Source organism: Sturnira hondurensis, unplaced genomic scaffold (genome assembly GCF_014824575.4).
Source record: "Sturnira hondurensis isolate 20B ecotype Veracruz unplaced genomic scaffold, ASM1482457v3 Scaffold0020119, whole genome shotgun sequence".
Taxonomy (NCBI): Eukaryota; Metazoa; Chordata; class Mammalia; order Chiroptera; family Phyllostomidae; genus Sturnira; species Sturnira hondurensis.
In genome coordinates this window covers 5712744-5738564 of record NW_028092750.1, presented here as the reverse complement: position 1 = coordinate 5738564, position 25821 = coordinate 5712744, and the positions used below count along the sequence as shown (strand labels likewise).

The following is a 25821-nucleotide window of genomic DNA, read 5'->3' as shown; positions in this document are numbered from 1 at the left end:
GAAGAGGAAGCTATCTGCAGAGTCTGGAGAGACGAAAAAGAATTAGAACCCTCTCTTCAAACCTCACAGAGACGAGGTTGGGGGCAAGCCTGGGTCAAGCTTCCACTGTCCTCTGCTCCCCTAGTTGAAAGTCTCAGGATGCAGAGCGAGAAATAGAGAATGTACCCATGTGGGCCACCAAAATGTTAGGGTGGTAGGTGATGCAGGCTGTGGAAGAATTCACGAAGAGGAGAAAATGCGGAGAGCAAAGTTTTTATTCACTTTCCAAGAGTGGAAAGGGGCATGGTGTGGAGAGATACACCAGCGCTGAGGGGTGGCAGCTTTTAGCTTTTATTGGATTATAATTGGGTTATAAAGGGTGGGGGAAGTTGCTGTCGTGTGGCCCCTGGGCTGCCGGGAGCCTTGCAACACGGGAGGTTTTAGATGGTTTTGGATAAGCTACAGTTTGCTCCAATGTTATTTTTTACTTGTGGCTATGGGGAGCAGTTAGTCACGGTCTGCTCTTGCTTTTCCGGTAGTGCTCCAGTCCTGGGCACATAAGCTCAGAAGAGTAAAATGGCAGTCGCATTTGACAACGTCATAAGATCTGCTTGGCCAATGGTGCCACAATAGCAAATGACACTGGTTTTGTCCTTTCAATAAAATTACGATTCTATAATACATCACCTATATATTACGTCGTTTGTTCACCACCAGAAGTCAAGTCTTCTGACTTAGTGTTTTTTAAAAGATTTTATGAGCCCTGGTTGGCGTAGCTCAGTGGATTGAGCACAGGCCTGCGAACCAGAGGGTCGCGGTTCGATTCCCAGTCAGGGTACATGCCTGGGTTGCAGGCCAGTTCCCTGCAGGCCATCTCCCAGCAGGGAACGCACGAAAGGCAACCAAACATTGATGTTTCTCTCCCTCTCTCCTTCCCCTCTAAAGATAAATAAATACATAAAATCTTTAAAAAAGGATTTTATGTATTTATTTTTAGAGAGAGGGGAAGGGAGGGAGAAAGGAAAGGAGAGAAACATGTGAGAAACATCAATCAGTTGTCTCTGTTGGTGCCTGACCCTGCACCAACCCGACTGGGGTGGAACCTGCAACCCAGTTATGTGTCCTGACCAGGAATTAAACCAGCAAACTTCCTCTTTGCTGGACGACGCCTAACCGACTGAGCCAAAGTGGTCAGGGCCTGGCTTAGTACTTTGATTTTTGCAAATATATGTAAAATAAGAATTAAGTATTTGCTTGTGGCCTTAGCCCAGGGCCACGCCCACCTCATTCCGCAAAACCCGCCCTTCACCTATCACCCGCGCCTTTCTTAAATCCCGCCCAATCCCGTCCCACCTAGCCTTTCACTCGGCAAACCAGGTTTTCTCTATCCCTTTAAACCTAGTCCGTCCAAAGCTCCCTGCGCCTCGTTCCAGCCTATCACTGTGAAAGCACTGACCCGCAAAATCTGATTCCGCTAGAAACAAAAACTCCGCCTCATCTTGCTTTTAGCCAATCACACTCCAGATCCCGCCCCACTCAGCCCTACTCCTGTCTATCACCTTCTAAACCCCATCCCCTAACAGAGTCCAGCCTATCAGCTTTCAAGGCTCCTTAGCATCGTCCAGTTCGTCGTTCCGGTTGTCCTACGACCTGCTGAACTACATTTCCCAGGAGGCGTTGCGGCTGTGCCTTACCACGTCCGGCTGCGAAGATGGCGGTTTTGTAGCGCGAATCGGAGGGAGGCTTAGGCTACGGTGAGCAGAAGTTGGGTGTTGGAAGAGTACGGGGCTTGTCCCTCGAGGCCCAGCTACTGTAGCCCCAGAGATCCAGCCCTTTGCCTCCCTTGAAGCTTCCATCTCCAGCCCTGGTTTCCCCTGTAGTCTAGCCTCCATCCTTCTTGCTACAGCTAAGGCTTTGTTTTCCCTAGAGGTTGCGGGGGCTGCAAGGCTCTCAGAGACCATCCCCGGCATCTCGCACCCATTGCCCAAATAGGCAGGCTGTTCCATTGGCGTCCTATTTTTTCTCAGACCTGTAACACCCAAATTCGTGTCCCTCCCTTGTGCAGACACCCCCTAGGCAGCCCAGCGCCCACTGTGGAGAATCCCAGGGGTTGTTATTCTTATATTCACCAAAACCTTTTCAGTTTCAGGTAATGGAAAACTCAACTCAGTCTATCTTAAAAGGGGACAAGAAAGGGGAGCCAGTGGCTTATAGACTGGTTCCAGGTGTGGTTGGATGCAGAAGCGAGTCTGCCGGTCTCTGGATGAGCATAATCCAGTCAGGCTCTTCCCCCTCTCAGAGTGTAAAGAGGCTTCTAGAAATTCTTGACTTGTATCTTCCCAGCTCGACAACTGTAAGGAGCCCCTTTCTCCTAATGGACTACTGGAAAGAGCTGCCCCTCACTGGCCCATGTTGGGTCATGTCCCCAGCTTTGAGCCATTCATAGTGGCCTGTTGGGCTCACTGACTGGGGATGGAGGTAGCCCTACAGAGGAACATAGAAAGCTTTTACCTGAAGTCGGAGTGGATGCTTAGCTGATAAGAGTAAAGGCACCTATTCTACAGACGAGGAAACTGAGGCTGTGAGAGGAATGAGGTGCTGCATAGTCAGTGAGCAGCTGAGGGTAACCAAATGTTTCTGAAACTCCTAAGACAGGATTCTGGCTTCCCCCATCCCTGCTTCATCCAGCCACTCAGGAGCCATGGAGGTGGCAGAACCCAGCAGCCCCACCGAGGAAGAGGAGGAGGAGGAGGAAGAAGAGCAGTCAGTGGAACCAAGGCCCCGCACTCGCTCCAACCCTGAGGGGGCTGAGGACCGGGCACTGGGGGCCCAGGCCAGTGTGGGCAGCCGCAGTGAGGGCGAGGGTGAGGCTGCCAGTGCTGATGATGGGACATCCAACCCTCTGGCATCTGGCCCCAAGCCTTGGCAGGTGCCCCCACCAGCCCCTGAGGTCCAGGTGCGGACACCAAGGGTCAACTGTCCAGAGAAGGTGGTAAGTGGGAATTTGGCCATTAGGTCTGAGGCTTCAAGAAACTTGGGTTAACATTCTTGCCTTTGGGGATTCGCTCTGAAAAACAGCCCTTTTTATGAGTTTCCAGGGGCTGTCACAACAAATTACTGCAAACTGGGTGGTTTTAAAAAGCTGAAATTTATTTTTGAACAGTTCTAGAAACCAGGAGTGTGAAATCAAGGTTTTGGCCGGGCCCCCTTCCCTCCAGAGGCTGTAGGGGAGGAGCCTGCCTTACTCTTTCAGCTTTGGGTGGCTCCAGGCATCCTTGACTTGTGGCTGTATCACTCCAGTCTCTGTCTCCATCTTCACAAGGGCTTCCCCTCTCTGTCTCTGTGTCTCCTCTTCTGCCTGCTTAAGGGCACTTGTCACTGGATCAGACTATCTTAGCTCAGTTTCTTTACTCTGATTACATCACTAAGGACCCTAATTCCAAATAAAGTCGCATCTGAGATTAACATATCTTCTGAGGGCCACAGTTCAACCCACTATACCTCTGTTTCTTTGTTCCTGTGTCACATATTCTCACTCAGGTTAACATATCTTCTGAGGGCCACAGTTCAACCCACTATACCTCTGTTTCTTTGTTCCTGTGTCACATATTCTCACTCATTAACTTGGACTCATAGTCCAGTACTCTTTCCCCTGAGCCACCGCCTTCCAACGTGGATGGCTTGGCTAGGAATTGGAGGTCATTTTACTACTTTTTTAGACACGTCTGCTTAAAGAGGGCCAAGCCTGTGGGGGCTGCGTTAACATCCAGATCCAGGCGCCGCCAGTCACAGTGCCCTCACTGTCCTCCGACTTCATTGCAGATCATCTGCCTGGACCTGTCGGAGGAAATGTCGCTGCCAAAATTGGAGTCATTCAACGGGTGAGAGGGACATTTTAGGGCTTGAATATGTAGCCACAGCTGGGAGGGGCCCAGCCTTAAAAACACAGGGCTGTCTCTCTGAGACTTACGCTACTGTGGTCTGGCTCAGGGCCTGGTGATATCCGAGTGTAGTAGCAGGAACTGGTGGTGATACAGTGGTGGCGCATCAGGCTCTGTTCCAAGCATGAGAACTGTCATGTGCCACCCGTGTCAGAAATAACTTGGAAACTCAGAGAAGCAAAGTGACTTGCCTAAGACCTCACAGAATATAGGCAGAGCCAGAATGCAAGCTAACCCCAAAGCCCTTGCCCTCAGCAGGTGGGTCTCTGTGGGGTGGAGCAGCAGGGCCTGACGGGCTCTGGGAGATGCTGAACACAAGCCTGCCTTGCCCTTGCTGGCACCCCTGGCCACCATGGCTGAGCAAAGGTCTGGGGGGTCCTCATGAGCATCAGATATGAGATGCAGGCTGGCCAGAAGGATCCATTTGGAGAGGGTTAGAACTGAAGAGGGCAGGTCAGCTGGGCCCTGCCATGCCCCATGCTGTAAGGGCAAGGGCCTCACTGTGGGGCTCATAGAGAGTTCCCCAGGATGGGGGCCTACCTTTAACCAACCCTCTCACTCTCTGCCCCTCCCCAGCTCTAAAACCAACGCTCTCAATGTCTCCCAGAAGATGATTGAGATGTTCGTCCGGACAAAACACAAGATTGACAAAAGCCATGAGTTTGCACTGGTGGTGGTGAACGATGACACTGCCTGGGTGAGGCTGGGGCACCCTGGGATCCCCTGGGGGCAGTTACAAAGCTGGGTGTCTTGGGGGTCCTCTGGGGGCAGGGAGCACCTTGCTGAGGCCTTTGCTTCCCCACAGTTGTCTGGCCTGACCTCAGACCCCCGTGAGCTCTGCAGCTGCCTCTACGACCTGGAGACAGCCTCCTGTTCCACCTTCAGTATCCTTCCAGGCAGGGGTACCCCATGAAGCGGGTGGGGGTGTGGGGAGCTGGCCTGACCTGTCATCTCCAGAACCCAGGAAGTGTGAGCCATGTCGGGCGGGGGGGAGTGGGGCAACTCAAGACTGACTCAGGACTAGGTCCCAGCTCTGCCACAGCAGGCTGGAGCCAGTCACCTCTCTTGCTCTTAGTTTCCTTCCTTTTCCTTTTCCTTTTCCTTTTCCTTTTCCCTTTCCTTCCTTCCTTTTTCTTTTCTTCCCTTTCCCTTTCCTTCCCCTTCCCTTTCCTTCCCCTTCCCTTTCCCTTTCCTTCCCCTTCCCTTTCCTTCCCCTTCCCTTTCCTTTCCATTTATGACTTTATTTGAGCCAAAGCAATGACACTGCCAGGAAGCAAGATCTCACATGCTCCCCAGGCTCTCCATTTCTTTATCNGGGCAACTCAAGACTGACTCAGGACTAGGTCCCAGCTCTGCCACAGCAGGCTGGGGCCAGTCACCTCTCTTGCTCTTAGTTTCCTTCCTTTTCCTTTTCCTTTTCCTTTTCCCTTTCCTTCCTTTTTCTTTTCTTCCCTTTCCCTTTCCTTCCCCTTCCCTTTCCCTTTCCTTCCCCTTCCCTTTCCTTTCCATTTATGACTTTATTTGAGCCAAAGCAATGACACTGCCAGGAAGCAAGATCTCACATGCTCCCCAGGCTCTCCATTTCTTTATCTGTAAAATGGGAACCAGAGAACCTCCTACTCCATGGGTCGCTGTGGGGGTGAAGTTGTAACAGAAGCAAAACCAGCTGATAAGGACTCCAGATGTCAAAACTGCACCCACAGGGCAAGCACTCCATGCAGGGCTCCATAGATGGCATCATGTGGCCAAAAAGTCACAGTCACTAGTACATCATACTTTATGCTAATTTGAACATGAGAGGCCCACACGCAACTCAAAACTTAGAGTATGGTCCCTGTGAGTTAGAAAACGGGAGCGTTGGGAGGAGGGGAACAGGTACACCCGTGGCTCTTTGCTTGTTAGGAGTGTGGCCCCGGCCCTGAGGGAAACAGCAGTTTTGAGTCACCAACGGTCTTCAGTGCATCTGAAGGCAGCCCCCTAGTCCGTGATTTGTGCTAAGGGAAACGGGCTCAGAGAGGCGACTGGGTCAGGGTCACACAGGTTCCCCGCACAGTGACACCAGGTTTGAAGGCATATGGGGGTCTTTTGGCTTCCCGATGAAGGAAGTCATCCACCTGTGTCCTGCCACCAGCGTTCTCCTTAGCATCCCCACCAGATATGGAAGGTCTCTTCAGTCTCATGTAAGTCCTCCCTTCCCTGCATCCTGCCCTCTGCGTGAGTTTCACAGTGGCCTTGTGGTCCTCCGTGCCATTGTTTTAACCCAGGGGGCCAGGCAGTAAATGCTTTTTTTTTTTTTTAAGATTTTATTTATTTATCTTTAGAGAGGAAAGGAAGGAGAGAAGGAGAAAAACATCAATGCATGGCCACCTCCTGTGAGTCCCCTGCTGGGAACTGGCCCACAACCCAGGCATGTGCCCTAACTGGGAATCGAACCGAAATCATGTGGTTCGCAGGCCTGCGCTCAGTCCACCGAGCTACACCAGTGAGGGCAAGCAGTAAATGCTTTTGGTTTTGCAGACCACATGGTGTCTGTCATGGCAACTGGACTCTGCCATCATAAGCCAGAAGCAGTCACAGACCCTATGGACGCAGTGGGCATATCCCTGTGCCAGTAAAACTATTGAGGAGCACTGAAATTGGAGTTTCATACCATTTCCGCATGTCATGAAATATTCTTTTTATTTTTTTCCTTCAAGTTATTTAAAAATATAAAACCTATTATTTTTTAAAAAATTTTAAATTTATTTATCTTTAGAGGGGAAGAGAAGGAGAGAAATATCAATGTATGATTGCCTCTTGTACATCCCCTGCTGGGAACTGGCCTGCAACCCAGTCAGGCATGTGCCCTGACTGGGAATCGAACTGCGATCCTCTGGTTCGCAGGCCCATGCTCAATCTATGGAGCCACACCAGCCAGGGCAAAACCTATTCTTATCTTAGCTTGTGGACCCTACTATTCCAATCCCCATTTTCAACCAGCCCCTGGTGCCAGGCACAAAGCTTGTGTTGCCTTTACCATCATAATTAACTTGTTACAAACATTTCAGCAAATCTTGCAAGTGAATCAATGGGGTAAATTTGCAACGGAGCACACACTGGGTTAAGGGGCGAGGAGGGGGTAGTTTTGCTAAGACATTGCCAAAGTACTGTTGCAGAAATTAACCCTTTTTACCTCCCCTGCCGCTGTGATAATATTTTCTTTGGGCCTTTTTTTAAAAAGATTTTATTTATTTATCTTTAAAGGAGAAGGGAAGGAGAGAGGGAGAGAAATATCAATGTATGGTTGCCTCTTGTGCATCCCCTGCTGGGAACTGGCCTGCAACCCAGGCATGTGCCCTGACTGGGAATCGAACCGCAATCGTGTGGTTCGCAGGCCTGTGCTCAATCCACTGAGCTATACCAGCCAGGGCTCTTTGGGCCTTTTTTCATTCATTTTAAAGCCATTTAATATTCCCTCAGTGATTTATTTATTTGTCCCCTTTACCTATTTTTCTATGAGGAGGTTGGCTTTTTTCTTGCAGATGATCAGATTGGCTTTTTACATAGGAAGGACCTTAGCCCTCTGCCTAGTGCCCTCTGCCCAACATGAGATCCAGTTGTGGCCGAGTAGGGAAGTGTGTCTTGACCTAGCATATAAGATTAGGTCCCTGCCCAAGAGTCTCCTGACCTGGTGGGGCAAGTCTAACTCCGGATGATGGGGGACGCTCAGGATGGCCACAGCAGGCTCCAGTTTTGTGTTTAGCAAAGGCTTCCTGCTGGAGCAGGAGAGGTCAAGCAGAAGGTGAGGCTGGGGAGGCATTCTGGGCAGAGGGAAGAGCGAGTGGGAAGGCTCAGAGGCAGCCGTGGACTGGGGAAGGGTTAGTGGAGCTTTGCACGCCCAGCAAGGAGTGAGGCTTTCCAAAGTAATGACAGCAGGGCCCCCCAGACTGTGCTCTGACTGGTCCCCTCGCTGTGCAGCCAACAGAAGACTGAGCTGCCAGTCACGGAGAATGTGCAGACCATCCCACCCCCATATGTGGTCCGTACCATCCTTGTCTACAGCCGCCCACCCTGCCAGCCCCAGTTCTCCTTGACAGAGCCCATGAAGGTAACTGAAGCTGGGAGAGGGTGGTGAGACACTGGGAGGGACTTCCTGAGCACAGGAGCTGGGGCACCTGCTGGCAGGTCCCCAGAGTCTTAAGCTGGGGAATTGCGGTCATGTGGGCACAAGGTGACCTGGACCCCAAAGACTGGTGTTCTTCCCCTGCAGAAAATGTTCCAGTGCCCATATTTCTTCTTCGATGTTGTTTACATCCACAATGGCGCCGATGAGAAGGAGGAGGAGATGAGCTGGAAGGTGAGGCTGTGGCAGGTGTGGGTGGCAGGTGGGTGTAGATGCGGTATCTCAGAGCCCACCTACCCTGGGCTTCAGAGATCCCACCTGGATCCTGGTCATTCAGTTATTCAACAGCCATTTCCATACACCTGCTGGGAACTCAGAGGGGCAGCTGGGATGGTGGGCCAGGGAGCAAGTAGGGTCCTGCACACTTCATCCTCCATACTTCCTGCTTCTCTCTCTTCCTGACTTTGCCCCGGTTGTGCCCTCTGCTTAGAGCACCCTTCCCTCACTTCCTCCCCAGGCTCTGCTGGTCATTCATGTCCCAGCCCTGAGCTAGCTATGGGACCTTGAGTGGGCCGCTTACCTCTCTGAGCCTCCATTTACCCAACAGTAACAGGGGAGTTGAGACCAGTTCCTACTCATACCTCAGTATTTAAGCCAAAATCCCTATTATGGGAAGCTCTCCCTGCTCCTCAAGGAAGATCAGCGTGGCAGCTGGGGGGGTAGTCCGCATCCAGCTGTGTTCAGACTTGGGGGCTCCAGGACTGAGACCTCCGTGTCCCTATGCTGAGTGGGTAGCAGGAAATGTTTGTTGAATGTTTTCTGCCTGGCAAACTCCTCTTCACCCTTCAGGACCCACCCCTGGGGCCCCCTCCTCTGGGGTACCCTTCAGGGGCAAGGAAGGCCTGTCAGGGGAACCCTTGCCTGAAGGCCCCCTCCCTGGCCCCACAGGACATGTTTGCCTTCATGGGCAGCCTGGATACCAAGGGCACCAGCTACAAGTATGAGGTGGCACTGGCTGGGCCCGCCCTCGAGCTGCACAACTGTATGGCCAAGCTGTTGGCTCACCCTCTGCAGCGGCCCTGCCAGAGCCATGCCTCCTACAGCCTGCTGGAGGAGGAGGAGGAAGCCACTGAGGTGGAGGCCACCGTCTGAACCACCCCTGTGAGTCTGGCCTGTGCAATGAGACCCGGGCCTGGAGTTCTTAAACCCCACTCCGTGAGGCCCTGGGGAACTTCTAGCAGGCACTCAGGGTACTTGGGGGCCCTGGAAGGAAACCCAGGATTCCGGGGAGCTTCCCAGGGCCTGTGGGCACCCATTCCCCATGTTTCCCAGCCCGCATCTCCCCAGTTTGTCAGTTATAACTTGTTCTTCCCTTTGTGATTTTTGTCATCAGAATAAAAATCTGAGAAGTCTCTAACCCTGGTCCACACCAGCTGCTTTGTGTTCATTGGCATCTTCCTGGTTGCGAGTAACAGAAAACCCACCCCCTAGACAGAAAGAGGAGAGGCTTGGTTCTTGTGGATGAGAATCCGAGGTGCAGCTTCAGGCTTGACTGGACCCAGCTGCTCAGACAGCACTGCCATCGGGGCAGGCTGCCACACCGCGTGGTGGGTGTCCCGTGTGCCCTGCTTTGCCCCTAACCTGTGGAAAGGGGTGAGGTGCTTGTGTGGACCCCAAGAAAGAAAGTACCTACCAAGAGGGTCTCCTGGTCGCTAATTGGTCTCAAACTAAAAAAACAAAAAAGCTCAGGAGCCATTGCTGAGCAGGGGCCTCTCGTGCAAGCTAGGCTTCAGGTAGGAACCCTGTCTACCTGCCCGACTGAAACCCCTGCCTGGCCGCATGCACCGTGTGCCTGTTGGGAGGAGCCCACACTTGTGAAGGAGTTCCTGGAATGGTCTGTCAACCCACAGGATGGAGGTACTTCCCTTAATCCAGTTGCAGCTGCTCAGATGCTAATAACCTCATTAGCATCTTTGACCATCAGAATGGCTCCATTTCCACCAGTCAGGACAGTGCTTTTGGGGCCAAACGAACTGAGGTTTCGAAGTACTCACTTGCACTAGAATGGCCATGAGTGGGGCTTCTCTATATAAGTGCCCTTCAGGCTGGGGACTACTTCCTTTTCCACCGAAGACTAATTTTCCTTGGCTGGAGCTGAAGCCAGATGCCCATGATGGCTGCAGTATTCTGTATTGAAGTGTTTGCCATAAGTCTCCTCTTTCACTGTTTTCCAAATGGATTCCTGTTGGCATTGAATTGGCACCATGACCCAAGCCCCAGCACAGGCCAAATAGGGGCTCCCAGCACCCCTCTATGGCTGAGTTATGGGCCAGAGCTCTGGTGTGTTCTGATTGTTCAGGCTGCGGTCAGCCCTCTCCTGACAAAGGGAGGATTACTGCTCCCAGTAAGTAGTGTGGGTGCTCCTCAGAAGAAGGGGGGCCAGACAGGCTCGGCAGGTCCACGTTTCATCTGTCTGGATAATGAGCAGTTGTCAAAAATATTAACAGGAGAGGTTCTCAGTGCCATATAAAAGTAAAATTGCTTCCTTGAGCAACAACTTTTTTCCCCCCACAGCATTTATTGGGCACCCGTGTACCACCAGGTCCCTGTGTGATGAGATGCTCCTTCCATATTACACCAGCCCAGAAGGGATTCTTCTATTTGCAGATGGGAAAACTAAGCCCTCAGGGAACCAGCGCCCCAAAGTCACGGACTCCTGGCTCTGGGAAGGGGCAACACTGAGGTGCAGGCAGGAACCGTTAGTTGAATTTTCGCGCTAATGAAGGCCTCTTCGGTGACTTGGGTCACCGGGTCATAGCTCCACCCCCTCCGGGTTGTGTCGGCGTTTCCCCGTTTTAACACCGAATAATGGCACTCGGCGGCCTTCACCTGTCCACTCCTTGCCTGAGCACCACTGGAGGTCGCGGGCCTGAATAGCATGCACCTCTCCAATGCCAATGTGTGCTGTGCTGGTGCACAGCTGGGGACACTGTGGTGAATGCAAGTGCGGAGACCAAAGCCAGGGGGTGGGGCCACGCGTGCGCACAAGGGCACCGCGGGAAGTTTGAAACTGACAGACCAAGCTTAGGGACTGGGGCACCCGGTATGCATGGACTCCGCGGCGGAACTGGCACAGCGGCTGCGGGCGGCACTGCGGAAGGAGGAGCCGCGGTAAAAATGTGGGCCAGGGCAGAGAGGGCCGGAGCGAGGGTCTAGGGTTGCGGTCCACTCTGACCCTCTAACCTGCAGGGCTGTGGAAGATATGCTACGCCGGGGTGCCGACCCCAACCTGGTGCTCAGGGATGGCGCAGCAGCCATACACCTGGCTGCTGGAGCCCGGCACACGCGCTCTCTACGATGCCTCGAGGCTCTGCTGCGTGGAGGAGGGGACCCCAATGCTAGGTGAGGTGGATCTTGGACCCGAGGCGGGTCCTTCCACGCAGAAGAGGGATCTCCCGAGTCCAAGGGCAAGGCCTGGGAGTCCCAGACAGGGCATCCCACTTTCCAAGGGTGGGACCCAATGCCAGGCAGCGGAGCTTGGGGAACTAGTGCAGGGATCCTGAAGGTCCAAGGGCGGGGGCTAGAGTCCCAAACCAAGGGTGGGGGATGGGGTTGAGCTGGGGCCAAAGTGGGGATCAAATGTTCAGATCTGGGGGTAGATTCCTAGGATCAGAGAGCAGAGAGATCCAGGCTGAGGGCACACGATCTAGATTATGAGGATATCTCAGGCCGGAGGGTGGAGATGGGGTGGTGGGGATGAGGGCCAAGGCTCCGGTGCTCAGAGGCGGATATCAAGCTCCCTTCTGCTCCTGCCCCAGATCAGCCGAAGAGCTGACCCCGCTGCACGTGGCCGCTGCCTGGGGCTGTCGCCACGGCCTGGAGCTGCTGCTGAGCCGAGGAGCAGACCCTGGGTTGCGTGACCAGGTGAGGGGCCCTATAGGAAGAGCGGAAACGCAGAAGACGAGAGAAAGGGAGGGAGGTAAAGGGCTTCGGGCGCCCCCTGTTGATTGCGTTGCTGCAGGATGGACTCCGGGCACTGGACCTGGCAGAACGGCAGGGGCACCAGGACTGTGTGAGCATCCTGAGGGAGCTTACGATGCTGACCAGGACCCCCACCTGGACCCGGGCAGGGAGCCAGGAGCCAGAGCCTGAGCCCAGCGGTGAGCGGGGCCTCTGTGGACACAGGGGCTTGGCCTATGGCCCAGCTTACAGTGTCTCTGTCACTGATTTCCGCTGTGTCAGTGGTTCTGTCTCACGTCCAGTGTCTCCAGTAAGCTCTGTCTGCTTTCATTCTTCCTCTTCCCCTTGACTCCAGTCGCCTGTTTCTGTCTGATCCAACTCCCATCTGTGTCTCTGGCTTCCCCTCCACTGCTCTATGACCCCAACTCTCATCTTCTGTTCCAGGCACAGGCCTCAAGGGGAAGAGGCTGAACATCAGCCCCTCTGGACCTCCCAATGTGGTGCCAGACCCCATAGCACTGGGCAGAAGTGACAGCAGGGACATGGACCTGGAGACTGGCCCTGGACCCCCCAGCCTCCTTGCCTACCCTGAGGTTGCTGACAGCAATGGTGGCTTAGAGTCCCCCGCAGGGTGCTGGGACTGCAGCTCAGATGCCTCCTTTTTCACAGCAGCCGAGGCCTCTGGAACCAAGGACCCAGCCCCCCATGCATCCCTCTGGGCTGAGTCATTGCCCCAGACCAGGCAGCAACTTCTGCCCGGTATCCAACCATCCCGGAAGGCAGTAATGTCTCCGAGCACCCCACGGCTGACATGTGGAGCCATCGCGATGGGCAAGGAAGCCGAATTAAAAGCCCGTCTACAGGCCCTGACTCTGACTTTGCCAGACGCCTCTCCCTCCCACACGTCCCTCCCAGATGGGGTCCCAGCCCACAGCCCCCCTCGGGAACCACTGGCTGGACCCCTTGACTTCCACTTCCTAACAGATGATCAGCTGTCCCTTGACAGTGAGGTGGCTGCTCTCTGGCTGACAGAGGACGAGGAGAGCTCCACAGGTGGAAGGGACACAATCCGCTCATGCCAGTGCCTGCCAGTCCCGGCCATGTCCGACCTGGAGCTGCTGCAAAGGCTCCGGGCCCTCGGTGAGAGCCCAGGCCCCGTCACGCCCTTCACCCGGCCACACTACCTCCGACGACTACAAGAAGCTCAGGCTGCTCTTGGTTAGTCCCTTCTGGGCATCCAGAGTTCAAGGAGACTCCAGGAGTTCCTAGAGACTCCTGGTACTCAGTCCTACTTCTCTCTTCATCTCTGGGAAGTGCCCCTTCCTCACTCTCCCTCGACTCAGTTACCCCTCCCACGCCCAGACTTTGCAGGTCACAGCCCAGAGCTGATCGCGGCTCTGAGGACAGGCCGAATCCCAGATGCCCAGGCAGACGAGGATGCACTTGCCCAGCAATTTGAGCAGCCAGCTCCCGGCAGAAGGTGGCGGGAGGGGGCAGTGAAGTCCAGTTTTACATATCTGCTGCTGGACCCCAGGTACTCAGAAGTGGGAACTGGAAAATTCTGGAATTGGTTTCTATATGCTGTGTGTCCTCAGGAAGGGAACTGGTCCTCTCTGGTCATAAGCTTTATCTATAGAAGGCAGTTGGCCAGGAGAGGGGGGAGGCACTTGGACCTAATTTGAGCGACTGAGTGTCTTTGGGGAATAGCCACCATTCTCTGTCCTATAAAATGTGGGTCACTGGATGCAGGCTCAGTGTGCCCTGTGACCTTAGAGATTTTCTCTAGGGATACTCTCATCACTTTCCTCTCTGAGCAAACCCTTTTCATCCAGGGAGACTCAGGACCTGCCAGCCCGAGCCTTCTCACTAACCCCGGCTGAGCGCCTTCGGACTTTTGTCCATGCCATCTTCTATGTGGGCAAGGGGACACGGGCCCGGCCAAATGCCCACCTCTGGGAGGCCCTCGGCTATCGTGGGCAGCCAGGAAAACAGGTGTGAGGATAAGGACCAGGGTCAGGGCAGGGACAGCCAGACCGTGGGCAGGTAGAGGGAGGAGGGAATTGGGGGGGCAGAGCCCTGACCCTGCCCTGGTCCTCCAGGCCTGTCCCAAGGTGCGCCAGATCTTGGATATTTGGGCCAGTGGTCGTGGTGTTGTGTCCCTGCATTGCTTCCAGCACGTGGTCGCTGTGGAGGCTTACACTCGAGAAGCATGTCTTGTGGATGCTCTAGGTGGGTGCGTGGCTCATGGGGTGGGGTTCACAGGAAGGGCACTTGATGTACCAGTCCCCTCACCTCTTCCCTCTAAGGGCTGTTTGTTCAGTGAGTAATTATTGAGTACCGACTATGTGTCTTCCCATGCACTTATTTTGCTCCATGGGTTTATACTTCCTTCAGGGGAATACACAGTGGGTTCACTGTCACATACTTCTACCAGGAGTTCACTGAGGCTATCCCTGTGATCTCACCCTTGATCTCTAGGGATCCAGATGCTGACCAACCAGAAACAAGGACACTGCTATGGAGTGGTGGCGAGCTGGCCACCCTCCCGGCGCCGCCGCTTGGGGGTGCATCTGCTGCACCGTGCCCTCCTTGTCTTCCTGGCTGAGGGTGAACGAGAGTTGCGACCCCAAGACATCCAGGCCCATGGCTGAGTACTGGAGAATTGCCCATCTAGCCTGGATAGAGATCAGTGTATTTGGATGTAGCAGCTGACCTGTGCTGGCAGCAGCCCTCCTTCTCCAGTTCTAGAAGGCTGGGGGTGGGCAGTAGGGCAGTCTTCCCCTCAGGCTGAGGGAGGACTTTGTTACATATGGAACTGCTGGATAGGCAGTGAGTTCCCTGTCATGGGAGGAGAACAAGTGGACCAGAAGGTCCTTTGGAACATTGGGTGCTTTGAAACTTGCCATTGCTTTGGCGGTTTGGTCTTCTGTGTGTGGATAAAGTCCACTTTTATCCCCCAGACACGGGGGACCCACTCTGGACTGGGGTCTCCCTCAATCACATGAAGGGAATCTACCCAGTTTAAGAGCTGGGCTCTGCTTGCCAGATGTGGTACCTCAGATCAGTGACTTGTCTGTCTGAGCCTCAGTTTCTTCAGGTGTGTAAGAGGGGCAGTGAGGTTTTACCTCAGGGGCCATTGTGGGGATTGGAGGGTGCAGCTCGGAGCCCTACATTGACCAGGAGGTGGCCCAGGTGGAAGGTCTCCTGGGGAAGGGAAGTGTCTTGATGCTCTCGAGGTGCTGACTGTGTGCTGTGACAGGAGGCCGAGGCCAGGGAGCTTGTGAGCTGTGGGTTGAAGACACCAGGCCTTGGGATCGACACCAGCCCTTGAGCAGCACTTCCTGGCATTGGTTCTCTGAACCTGTCTCTTCCACCATGAAAGGATCAATGACCCAAACCTCTGGTGATGCTTTGCCATTTCAGACTATTCACATATACAGAGGTTCAGTAAAATGCCAGGCTGTGGTGCTGGTGAGGTGTTGATGGGATCTCCTAAGTTTTCCAAAGTTGTTTCTTCAAAGCACCCAGTGGGTTTAGGGACACTGGGAGATCCGCTGTCTGATGGGCTCATCGCCTGCCCCTCATTGTGACTCAGCTAACTGAGTCCTGCAGGGGGCGGGCGGGGGCACTGTAACCTGGGCAGAGAGGTTCACTGCCTCTACTGCCCAGCCCTGGTTTCCACCCCCCAGCCCAGAAGGGCTGGTTTTGTACTTAGAGACCCAGCTTCTGGAAGGAGCCTACCTGGGCTCTCCCATTTTAACCTAACTGAAGAAACCTCTGTGAGCTGAGCAGCTTCCCAAACACCAAGTCTCCTGATAAAGGGACAGCAGTTAAAACTGCTGGGAGGGAATTCAGAGATCCCCAAAGTTCCCCCAAAGATGGATTTGCCTAACAGAGTTTCCTAGCCTCAGTGCTACTGACACTTGTGGCTGAATTATTTTGGTGGTGGGGACTGTCCTGTGCATTGCAGGAGGTCAAGGGGCATCCCTGCGCTCCACCCCCTAGACACTGCTATTGCCCTCCTCCCTAGTGTGACAAAACTGTCTCCAGGATTTCCCAAGGGACAGCCATGCCCCTGTTGAGAACCCCTGGACTAAAGGAAAGGTGGGCTCATAAACCAGTGGGGAAAGGGCTTGAGAAGCAGCAACTGAGGGGACAGTTGTCTCCTCCCGCCTCGCCAAACCACCAGTGTATCTAGATTAACATATATTAGGGTAAATAGAGAGGAGCAAGAGCATGGCTGTGGGGCACGGAAACCCTTCTAGCAGACAGGAAAAGAGATTTGGAGGCTTCAAAGTAAAAATCTTGCCCTGGCTGGTGTGGTTCAGTGGATTGAATGGCCAGCCTGTGAACCCAAAGGTTACTGGTTCAATTCCCAGTCAGGGCACATGCCCGGGTCCCCAGTGGGTGTGTGCAAGAGGCTATTGATCTGTGTATCTCTCAACACAATGATGTTTCTCTCCCTCTCTTTCTTCATCCCTTCCCCTCTCTCTAAAAGTAAATAAAATCTTTAAAGAATAAATAATTTAAAATCTTCATGACAAATGCCACCCTAAACCAAGCTGAAAGATAAGATGGGCTAGCAAGAGGCACTGACTTGCAGTGTGACTTGGGGTGAAGGGGATTCAGTGGACCGATGGGTGTCAGGCATTCAGCATCGTACACAGCTGGCACTTAATTTTTGCTGCTCTGATCCCATGTGATATCTAGTGATCCTCACCTCAACCTCTGTATAGACCTCAGTTGAACCACTTCCTCCCCCACCATGGACAGGGAGCTTACCCCCTAACTATTTGCCCTCTGCTCTAGGAATACTGCTCAAGCACCCCTGTGAGGAGGGAAGGGAAATTTTGGAAGCAATCCTGGAAGGCCCTGAGGGGGAGGCACCCACATCAGCCCAATCTGTAGATGGGAAAACTGATGCTCAGGGGAACATCTGCCCTGTGGTCACCCAGCACAGGTCTGTAGGCTTGGATTGTCACTTTTTATTGAGTTACACGTTGAGATGTGCAGGTTCTGTGGCATCAGCCCCCCCCATCCCTCCCCCCTTGGGCAACAAAAGCTACCAGCGCCAGGGAATGGGGGTGAGGGGTCTTGGGCATTGGGGCAGGGCCCCAAGAGTCCCTGGACCAAGCACAGCTGACATGTAAGATAGTGTGGGGTGGGTGCCACCTTGGCCATGGCCATGGCTTTGGTGGGGGGTTTCTGTACAAGGTCATCCTTGGCAGAGGTCTCTGCTACAGCCATGTGGGTCCTGGAGGACACGAGCAGAGTGGGGGATGTCCACCTGGCTCCCTCAAATGTCACACCCAGCCCAGCCAGCCTGGGGCCTCTCCCCGGCCTGACCCCGCCCACCAGAGCAACCACCTGCCCAGGTGGTTCTGGCTGCAGACCCAGCACAGGCTCCCAGCCTCCTGCTCATCTGTGATGCCCTGCTGGCCCAGCGGCTACTTCTTCTCCTCCAGGGGTACAGGCAGGGGTGCCGGCAGGGCATTGGATGGGGGCTCAGGCTCCCAAAGCAGAAATTCGTGGAGTAATGTGTTGACCGTCTCAGGACACTCCAGCATCACCATGTGGCTTCCTTCATCTATGAGCTTCAGGAAGGCCAGGAGCAAGATCTGCAGGGGACACAGGCTCAGCGCACATGTGACAGGTTCCCCTGTGACTCCCTGCCAGCCACCTATGCTATGTAGCATCTGGAATTCTCTCCTACAGTCTACCCTTCATAGTTCCACTTCCGCTCAAGGGGGAGCTGGACGATGGCCTGTCACCCTGCTGGAGCCCAACTCGGTATTCATCCACTCCACAGTTATTTATGTTTCTACAATGTGTCCAGAGCAGGGTTTCTCAACGCCAGCACTACGACATTTGGGGCCAATCCTTCTTTCCTGTGGGGCTGTCATGTTCACTGCAGTGTGTTGAACACATCTCTGGCCTCTACCACCAGATGCCAGTAGCATGTTTCCCTTTCCCACCAAGCCTCAACAACCAAAAAGCCTGCAGACATTTCCAAGTTCCCCTGGCAGGGGTGCAGAATCATCTCTGGTTAAGAACTGCTGGTCCAGAGCTATTCCAAGTGCTAACGATCCTAGGCTCCTTTTTGGCAATCTCTGATCTAAAGACCCCCTGGCCTGCTCTCTCCCAGAATTCCATTGACTGCCCCACTCATTGGTCACTTATACAAATCCCAGCTGTGATGAGTGCCTTTTATTGAGTTACAAGTTGAGATGTGCAGCTTCTGTGGCACCAGCCCCCCATCCTTCCCACCTTGGGCAACAAAATCCACCAGTGCTTGGGAATGGGGGGTGAGGGGTCTTGGACAATGGTGGGGAGTCCCAAGGGTCCCTAGACCAAACACAGCTGACAATGCACAAGACTAATAGCTGGCCAGGATGGCCCTACTTTCTGGATTGCTCGATCTAAACTCTCACGTCCCTGAGGCTGAAGAACCTGGTCAAGTTCCCCTGGGCTACATGAGGGGGATTTAGGAAGCTAAGGGCCGGGGTGCTGAGCTCCTACCTCAGCCATGCGCTGGTCTTCCTCCACCGGCACAAACTTGTCATGCATGCCATGGACGAGAAGGACAGGCACGGTAAGCTCAGCATGGTAGACCTCGTCACCCTCGGGCCAGTACTGGCCACTCATCATGGCCCGCAGCACGAAGGACGACACATTGAAAGCATTGCCCTCCTTCAGCAGCTGCTTCTCTTTGGCCCCCTGGCGGGCAAAACCAGCCCTGATGGGAGGGAAACATGACTGGATTCCTCATGCCATCTGGCCCACCCGGGGTGCCCCCACGGCAGCCTCCCCTCCCACACAACTTGGGGAGCTGCTGGGGTCACCCAGAGCTGAGTTCACTCACTTGAGGAAGCTCCAAGCCAGGCAGGGTGACAGGCAGTGCAGGACGCACGTGGGCATGTTGAAGATGGAGCAGATGCTGGGCTCCAGGGCCGTGGGGCCCCCGCCGTTGATCATGATCACCTTGTGCACCAGGTCTGGGTATTCATGCGCCAGGAATGTGCAGAAAGAGACACTGCCCAGTGGGTAGGTAGGGTTGAAGGGGGACAGTCAGCAGAGTACAGGCAGTGAGGGAGTTAATGCACATACTTTACCCCAGAAGCAGGTCCTTGAAGGCCAGGGTTCTTCCCCTAGGGTCTGTGGGCATTGAGAGGGGGTGAGGGACGGGTAGAGCATTTTGAATGTTCTGAAATGGTGAGACTGTGTGCGTGTGTTGAGGATAGACTTTTTTTTTTTTTTTTGAGGATCTGAATCTAGAACTCTCATCAGATCCTCAATCACCGAGACCTCCAAAGGGATAAGAACTACTTATTGGCAACTGTTGGGAAAGCCATCTGATTAAACAATCCCTTTGGCTGCCCAGAGAAGGTCACTGTTTGCTGTGTAGCCCTTGCCTTTAAGGGTCTGCTCTCACTGACCTCTGGTGTGCCACACCTGCCCGCCATATGCAGTGTGGAAGGGCGCAGCCTGAGGAGCCCCCAGCCCAGCTCCTCACTCCCTCTAAAGCTGGCTACTTGTTTCTGTAAACTAAGTTTACAATTTTGTAAGTCTGTAAAATATTTTATAAATAGTTTTATTGGAACACAGCCACCCTCCTTTTTACAATAATGGCTGCTTTCCTGCTATGACATTAGAGTGGTGAAATTCCAACAGAGACTGAGATATGACTCAGAAACCTAAAATATTTACTGTCTAGCCTTCTAAGAAAAAGGTGGCCAATCTCTGCCATAAAGAAGGACAATGGGACAGGCAGGGGTTGGGTGGACCTGGCCCACTGAGTATCCTTGGGTAGACTACTTAACCTCTCTGAGTTTCCATCTCCACACTGGTGAAAAAGGAACTGTGCTGACCACATGGCATTGTTATGGATCATAGGAACTATCACAGATGAGCGCTTATTTAATTAGAGGAATTATTTAGCATAAGCATCTACCTTGGGGGTTATCACATAAAAAAAATAAGTTACCTCCCAGCTTTGCTTCCTTTCTTTTGGAAGGTTATGTAACACTTTTTCTTATCTAATTGCATGGGCTACAATCACTAAAACAATGATTCTCAACGTGGGTGGCTGTTTGGGTTCTGCCTTTCCTCCTGGGTAAAGGAGGGGATGGTACCAAATAATGGTGATCAGGTGGCACCCAAGTCCAGAGTCTTCCACAGAGAAGGCTCACATGTAAATGTGAGATGATAATTGTAAAAAGATGATATCACCTCTTTAAGGGAGAGTGAATTAAAGCAAACTCTGCCTTGTAATAGAGTTAATGAGATTCCAATTAGTCCTTCCTTGGAGCCCTTGGGATCTCCAGGGCAAGCAATTTTTGAACTTAGTTGAAAACAGTGGTTTTTAGCCAGTAAAAACTCTGCCCACTAGGGAAACTGACAACATCTGAAGACATTTTTTATTGGTCTGAAGAGACCAATAAAAAATGGTCTCTTACCACTAGACCATTAACATTCTGCTAGTGTTCTCTAGTGGGTAGAGGTCAGGGATGCTTCTAAACATCCTATAGGGCACATGAAAGCCCCTCACAGAAATGAATTACTAGACATTACAAAAATGTCAATAGTGAGAAATTCTGCTTTAAAACAATGTTAAACAATAGCAGTGCTAGTGAAAAATCCCTGTCTCATCACAGATATCAATGCGATTTTTCAATGGGGGAAATTAGTTTTGTGAAGGGAGTGTTCAGTCTCTGTCTGCCCCCACCACTTATCCCTACCCCCACCCCAGCATTGGCTCACCCGTAGGAATGCCCAATGAGCACATTTCGCTTCTTGGCATAGCGCTTGAAGATGGCGCGCATGTCCTCTGCCAGCGCATAGAAGGTATAGGCTGCGGCCACTTGGGGAGCTGAGCTGGCCCCATGGCCGGCCAGATCCGGTGCCACCACCTCATAGCCCAGGCGCACAAAGAAGTCCAGCTGCTCCTTCCAGATGGCCAGGGAGCCACCAACACCGTGGATGAAAAAGAGCACCACATCTGCCTGTGTGCCCTTGCAGCTGGTGATGCGCTTCTCACAGTCAATGTGGATGGTCCGCTTGGGGCGCCGGGCTCGCCGCCGTCGCCCGCCACTGCCACTTCCAGTGCTGACAGGGCCCGAGCGGCCATCGCTCCCCGCCGGGTCCGCCAGCTCCACCTCTAGAGAGGCTGGCGGCTCCCCAGAGCCATTCTGCCCATGCAGGAGGTCAGCTCGCGGTGCCCGGCCCAGGTTCTCCACCAGTAAACGCCCGTTGCGGTACACAGTGATTCGGCGCTGGCAGCGGACCAAGCCTGACCGGTCCCCCTGGGCTGCCTCAGGCAATGGTGGAGGTGGGGCAGGGGCCGGAGCAGGCCCGGCGTGCTTTACCCGCAGCACGCGGCCAGGTTTGACCTCCACAAAGGTGTAGCCATCGCTGGACTCAACGCTCTCCAGTGGCCCCACTGCATTGGGTGGAGCACCCAGCAGGCAGCAGAAGATCCCGTCGGTCACCCCGGTCAGCATGATGTGACCTGTGAATGGGGGAGACAGCTAACTCTTGGACCCTCGAAGCTGGCTGCCCTCCACCCCCAACTCCACCCAATTCCCCACACCTGAATCAAGTGAGTCACCCTGAGAGGCACCTTCTAGGTGCCAGTTTATGGAGGATCAGAGTCAGCCAAGCACCAAGATATTCTGTCTGGTCAGTGCCTGAGTGGTGGTTGGCCACACTAGAGAGGACCTGGCAATGGCTCACCCCAAGAGGCCTCCGTAGGGAAGGCGGGGTAGTCAGGGGAACCTTCCTGGTGCAGGGAACATTGTGGTAAATGTGGCCCAGCCCTGAGGACCTCCCCTAGCTCAAGTTTATAGCAGTTATGGTTTCCTAAGCTCATTCATTCATTCATACATTAATTCATTCACACATGCACTCTTTGATTAACTCACTGTCACTAAACCAGCATGTTCTGCGAGCCTCTGAAAGCATCTAAAAATGCTCCAATCCCAAGTCTCTAAGCCTGGCTCATGAAAGGTGAGGCCCTAGCAGACAGTTTGGGACTGAGCTCCAGAGGCTTTGTCCATATCTCTCTAAGGCCATGGGACGCTGGGTTTGTTTCACAGACGGACAAGCTGAGGCTAAAACACTGGATTCTGGGGGTCTGCCCAACCCCTAATGGTGGAGATGAGGGTGGAGAAGGCAGTGCTCTGCCTGGGGGCCTCCAGGTCTCCATCCCACTCCATGGGCCACCCCTCCCGTGTCCATGGCAACCACAGGCAGTTACATAACTCAAGGGGGATACTCGCGCAGCACACCCCCATTGTTTAGGGCCTGGGGATGGGACCAACCCTTCCCTCTCCCCATCCTTTGCGCTTCAGGGATAACGCACGCCGCCCAAGGCCTTGGGTAGCTTATACTTGCTGAGCGAGGGAGAGCAGGCCTCACCCCTCACCTCCGGCAGGGTCCCAAGCCGGGATTGCAGAGGATAACACCGATGCGCCACGCCAACCCCCCTCCCTAGCGCCAGGCCCCTGCCTCTGAAGTGCCCATCAGCACTGTGGCGGGGTCAAGGCCACTGGGGCCCCACGACTTCCAAACAGCCCAAGCACCGGCTCTATGGACACTCCCCTCCGAAGTCGAAGCCCTGGAGGCCTCGATGTCCCCCCTTCCCAGGGACCGCTGCTCGCTCACCTCATCGAGGGCCCGGGGCCCGGGGCAGGGCGGAGGGGTCCCAGGGAAGGAAGCCAGCGTCCGTCTGCGGGCGTCGTTTACATGGTGGCGCGGGGATGGACCCGGTGCGTCTACGCGGGACCACGCGGGCCAGAGACGGTCAGCGAGGGGGGCATCCCACAGCAGCTGAACAAACCGGCCCTTTAAGTCTCTCCCCGGGGGGGTGGAGCCGCGTGCCGACGGACGGGTATCTCGACCAATCGTAGCTGCAAACTGACCTGCCCTAGTTAGACTATCAATCAGAAGCGCCATCTCGGGATGGGGGCGGGCTCTGCGAGCAACGGCCTAGCCCACTTCAGGGACATATAGAGGTAGAGGGAGGTATTGGGCCTGCCTGGCCCACGGCCGAGAAGGGGGTCACGTGTTGGAGTTTGCCGAGCTCAAGGGGACGGCACTTAGATCCCCCTCGGGAATAGGATCCCTTCTGCCTCCGAACCGCCCTGTCCCCTCCAAATGAAGCCCCTGTGCCCTTCTCTCTCTGCTGACCTTTCCATTTAGAGACTCCTAGATATTTTCAATTTCAGGTTGAGAAACTGATGCTCATAAAGGGCACAAGGTCACAAGGCGAGTGGAGTGGGGGGTGGGCAGAGATGGAATTTGGAACCACGGTTGTTTTTCCAAGTCCTGTAAATTTATTCGTTAAAGCTTTAAACAGAAGTCTTAGCGCTATGGGTAATTAGGGAACGGGAGTTCTCCAGGTGGGCCAATTTAACCGGTGACTCTGTGGTCCCACCTGGAGTCAGAGAGCCCAGATTTCGTATCCAGCCTCTGCCCTTTGCAGCTATGTGACCTTGGGCAAGTTGCTTTCCTGAGACGCCATTTATTTATCTCTACGAAATTAATCCCCTCATGAGTTCTCTGTGCAGGTGAAACAGCACTGTAAGAGCTCAATACTTTATTGGCAGTATTGTACTGGTGTATAGTCTTGTAGTGGTTTGCTAAAAGATGGTGCGGGTAGGATGGGCTTCAGAGGACGAAGGGTTAACCATTCCTTACCCACTGCCAACTCCTAAAATTTGCTACCAGAGCTGTTAGGTCCAGCCACCCACTCCTGCCCACTGGAGTGCTTCAGGGAGACTATTGCAGCAAACACTCCCCACCCTCCAAGCAGGGAGATGCTGGAGTGCCTGCAGGGACTCAACCCCCAGACAAGTCTTTGAGAGGCCCCCGGATCTTCCAGGAGAATGTGAGGAGAGCCATGTGGGGGACAGCTTTGGGCCAGAGAGGGGCAGCGCTTAGGAAAAGAATATCCGAGAAAAGGGATTTAAAAAGGTGAATAGGAGAGTACCAGACAGGAGGGCGTGGCCGAAATTCACGGTGCACGTGTGGTTTCACAAGCCTGCCCAAAGAGCTGGATATTTTCCCTGGGACAATGGGTGTGTGAGAAGGAAATAGGCTTAGATCCGAGTATTTGAAAAATCCTTCTAAAGTCCTAATTGGGCCACTGCCAACGGCAAAATTGAAAGCTTACAGACAGCAACTGGATCCCGGAGAGGAGCAGGGATGACCCTGCGGACATCCAGCCAATTCGAACTCAGGCCTCCTGGGCTCTTTGCCAGAGGAAAGCTGCCAGGCAGCTGTGTGCCATCTGCACGACTCCCGATGGAGTAGGAGGATCAACTAGCCATTTCCTGCAGCTGCCACCAGCTGCGCCCTCTGCCGGGCAACGGTGGAAAGAACTACAACTCCCAGAAGACTTCGGGACACAATGCTTGTACGCATGTTCGTACTGAAGAAATGCCGTTCTATGTTACTGGTCCACAGGAGAAACTACACTACCCTGTGGGTACGGCCGATCACGTCTTCAGCACGCAAGAAGTAGAACTACAACTCCAGGAGGCTCCCGCGGCAATGAGGGCTTCGCTGTAGGAGAAACTACATTTCCCAGAACTCTCCGTTCCGCAGCTGCGGAGCCTGTAAGTTTCGGAATAGCTGGTGCGGGTGTCAGCGTGCTTAGCTGCTAGACATGGCTCTGTTGGGTACGTCCCTGAGTCGCCTGTTGTGTCCTTTCAGTAGGTCGGCGGCGATACTGGGTGTCAGGTGAGTCCTTAGGGGAATTAGCTCGGTATCGGGGGCTGGACTCAGCTGTTTGCCTCCCACACGACTTGCTAGTGCCTTACGCACTTACTGATCACCTTTTGCAGCCAGGCTCAGTCCCGGCACGAATCCGGAAGCTCGGGCTTCGAGAAGTTGAGGGCATAACCGAAGTCACTCAGCGACCCCTCTGACCATTCTCGCTATCTCTCTACCCCTGCAGGTGGCTCCAGCCCCAGGCCTTGTTGAGACTACCTGACGTCTGGGGACTCCCGGGCGCGCAGCCGAGCCGGGGCAAGGCACGCGGGAATGAGTACCAGCCGAGCAACATCAAACGCAAGCACAAGCATGGCTGGATCAAGCGCTTGAGCACGCCAGCCGGTGTCCAGGTCATCCTTCGCCGCATGCTCAAGGGTCGCAAATCACTGAGCCATTGAACACAACGCTGCCGATGGGAGCCCCGACCCCCATTAAAGCACTTCCCTCCCTGCAGCTGTTTTTTTGTGGGGAGTTTGGATGACTTAGACAGGAGTGCTCCTCCAGTTGTGGGGTTGGCCCGGGGCTAGAAGTCTGGAGTTGGACTAGAAGGGCGACTGGGAAGTGAGACCTTGCCAAGTCCCTTTTTACGCTTTTGAAATAGGAAGAATTTCTAACATACTGCAACAGTCCACGGAATAGTACAGTGAACCTTGTGCACTCACCCATTTCTGACCACCAATTACCTACAACCAGTCCTGCCCCTTCCTGTGTTGTTATTGCTGTTGTTGTTGCTGGGGTTTTTTTGAAGCAAATCTCAGGCATCCATTTATTCTGTAAATGTTTAAGAATGCATCTCTCCAAGATAGGGGACCTTTAAGACATAATCACAAGACTTTTCACATCTAAACAAAGTCAGTAATTCCTTAATATCATTAAATGTCTAAATTTCCACGTGTCTTATATATAACTTTCACAGGTCTGGGAAGGCTTGTGAGGATGTGGAAGAGATTTGAAACTTCACTTGCGCCCTGGTAATTTGACGTATAACCTTGAGCAAGACCTTAGCCCTCTGAGGCTCATTTGCTTCCTATAAAATAAAGTGTTAATTCTTCGCTGTGTGCCTGT

The 25821-nt window shown here is 53.7% G+C and overlaps 4 protein-coding genes across 9 annotated transcripts; 3 read left to right on the top strand and 1 right to left on the bottom strand.

The window, feature by feature from the left end:
• Window positions 1-1643: 1643 nt before the first annotated feature.
• On the top strand, window positions 1644-9439 carry BABAM1 (BRISC and BRCA1 A complex member 1). 2 transcript variants are annotated; one of them, XM_037028794.1, is made up of 9 exons: window positions 1644-1733; window positions 2631-2971; window positions 3802-3860; window positions 4497-4617; window positions 4726-4804; window positions 6076-6100; window positions 7878-8007; window positions 8170-8256; window positions 8971-9439. In XM_037028794.1, the coding sequence occupies exons 2-9, from the start codon at window positions 2681-2683 to the stop codon at window positions 9172-9174; spliced, it is 996 nt and encodes a 331-aa protein (XP_036884689.1). In that variant the 5' UTR covers window positions 1644-1733; window positions 2631-2680; the 3' UTR covers window positions 9175-9439. The 2 variants fall into 2 exon arrangements, with proteins under 2 accessions (XP_036884689.1, XP_036884690.1); XM_037028795.1 differs by having other exon boundaries at window positions 1656-1733; window positions 2635-2971.
• Window positions 9440-10999: 1560 nt separating this feature from the next.
• ANKLE1 (ankyrin repeat and LEM domain containing 1) lies at window positions 11000-16355 on the top strand. Of its 4 annotated transcripts, none has more exons than XM_037028885.1 (9): window positions 11000-11193; window positions 11272-11424; window positions 11841-11946; window positions 12044-12182; window positions 12427-13122; window positions 13345-13516; window positions 13815-13974; window positions 14082-14211; window positions 14461-16355. In XM_037028885.1, the coding sequence occupies exons 1-9, from the start codon at window positions 11132-11134 to the stop codon at window positions 14631-14633; spliced, it is 1791 nt and encodes a 596-aa protein (XP_036884780.1). In that variant the 5' UTR covers window positions 11000-11131; the 3' UTR covers window positions 14634-16355. The 4 variants fall into 4 exon arrangements, with proteins under 4 accessions (XP_036884780.1, XP_036884779.1, XP_036884781.1 ...); XM_037028884.1 differs by having other exon boundaries at window positions 12427-13200; XM_037028886.1 differs by lacking the exon at window positions 13815-13974 and having other exon boundaries at window positions 12427-13200; window positions 14461-14548.
• Window positions 16356-16947: 592 nt separating this feature from the next.
• On the bottom strand, window positions 16948-22853 carry ABHD8 (abhydrolase domain containing 8). The gene is made up of 5 exons (XM_037028813.1): window positions 22645-22853; window positions 20743-21490; window positions 18845-19015; window positions 18502-18718; window positions 16948-17600 (listed from the first exon to the last, which is right to left on the bottom strand). The coding sequence occupies exons 2-5, from the start codon at window positions 21480-21482 to the stop codon at window positions 17430-17432; spliced, it is 1299 nt and encodes a 432-aa protein (XP_036884708.1). The 5' UTR covers window positions 21483-21490; window positions 22645-22853; the 3' UTR covers window positions 16948-17429.
• A 1541-nt stretch (window positions 22854-24394) lies between these two features.
• MRPL34 (mitochondrial ribosomal protein L34) lies at window positions 24395-25645 on the top strand. Of its 2 annotated transcripts, XM_037028894.1 has the most exons (3): window positions 24395-24514; window positions 24566-24599; window positions 24941-25645. In XM_037028894.1, the coding sequence occupies exons 1-3, from the start codon at window positions 24421-24423 to the stop codon at window positions 25152-25154; spliced, it is 342 nt and encodes a 113-aa protein (XP_036884789.1). In that variant the 5' UTR covers window positions 24395-24420; the 3' UTR covers window positions 25155-25645. The 2 variants fall into 2 exon arrangements, with proteins under 2 accessions (XP_036884789.1, XP_036884790.1); XM_037028895.1 differs by lacking the exons at window positions 24395-24514; window positions 24566-24599 and adding an exon at window positions 24606-24723.
• The last annotated feature ends 176 nt before the right edge of the window (window positions 25646-25821 follow it).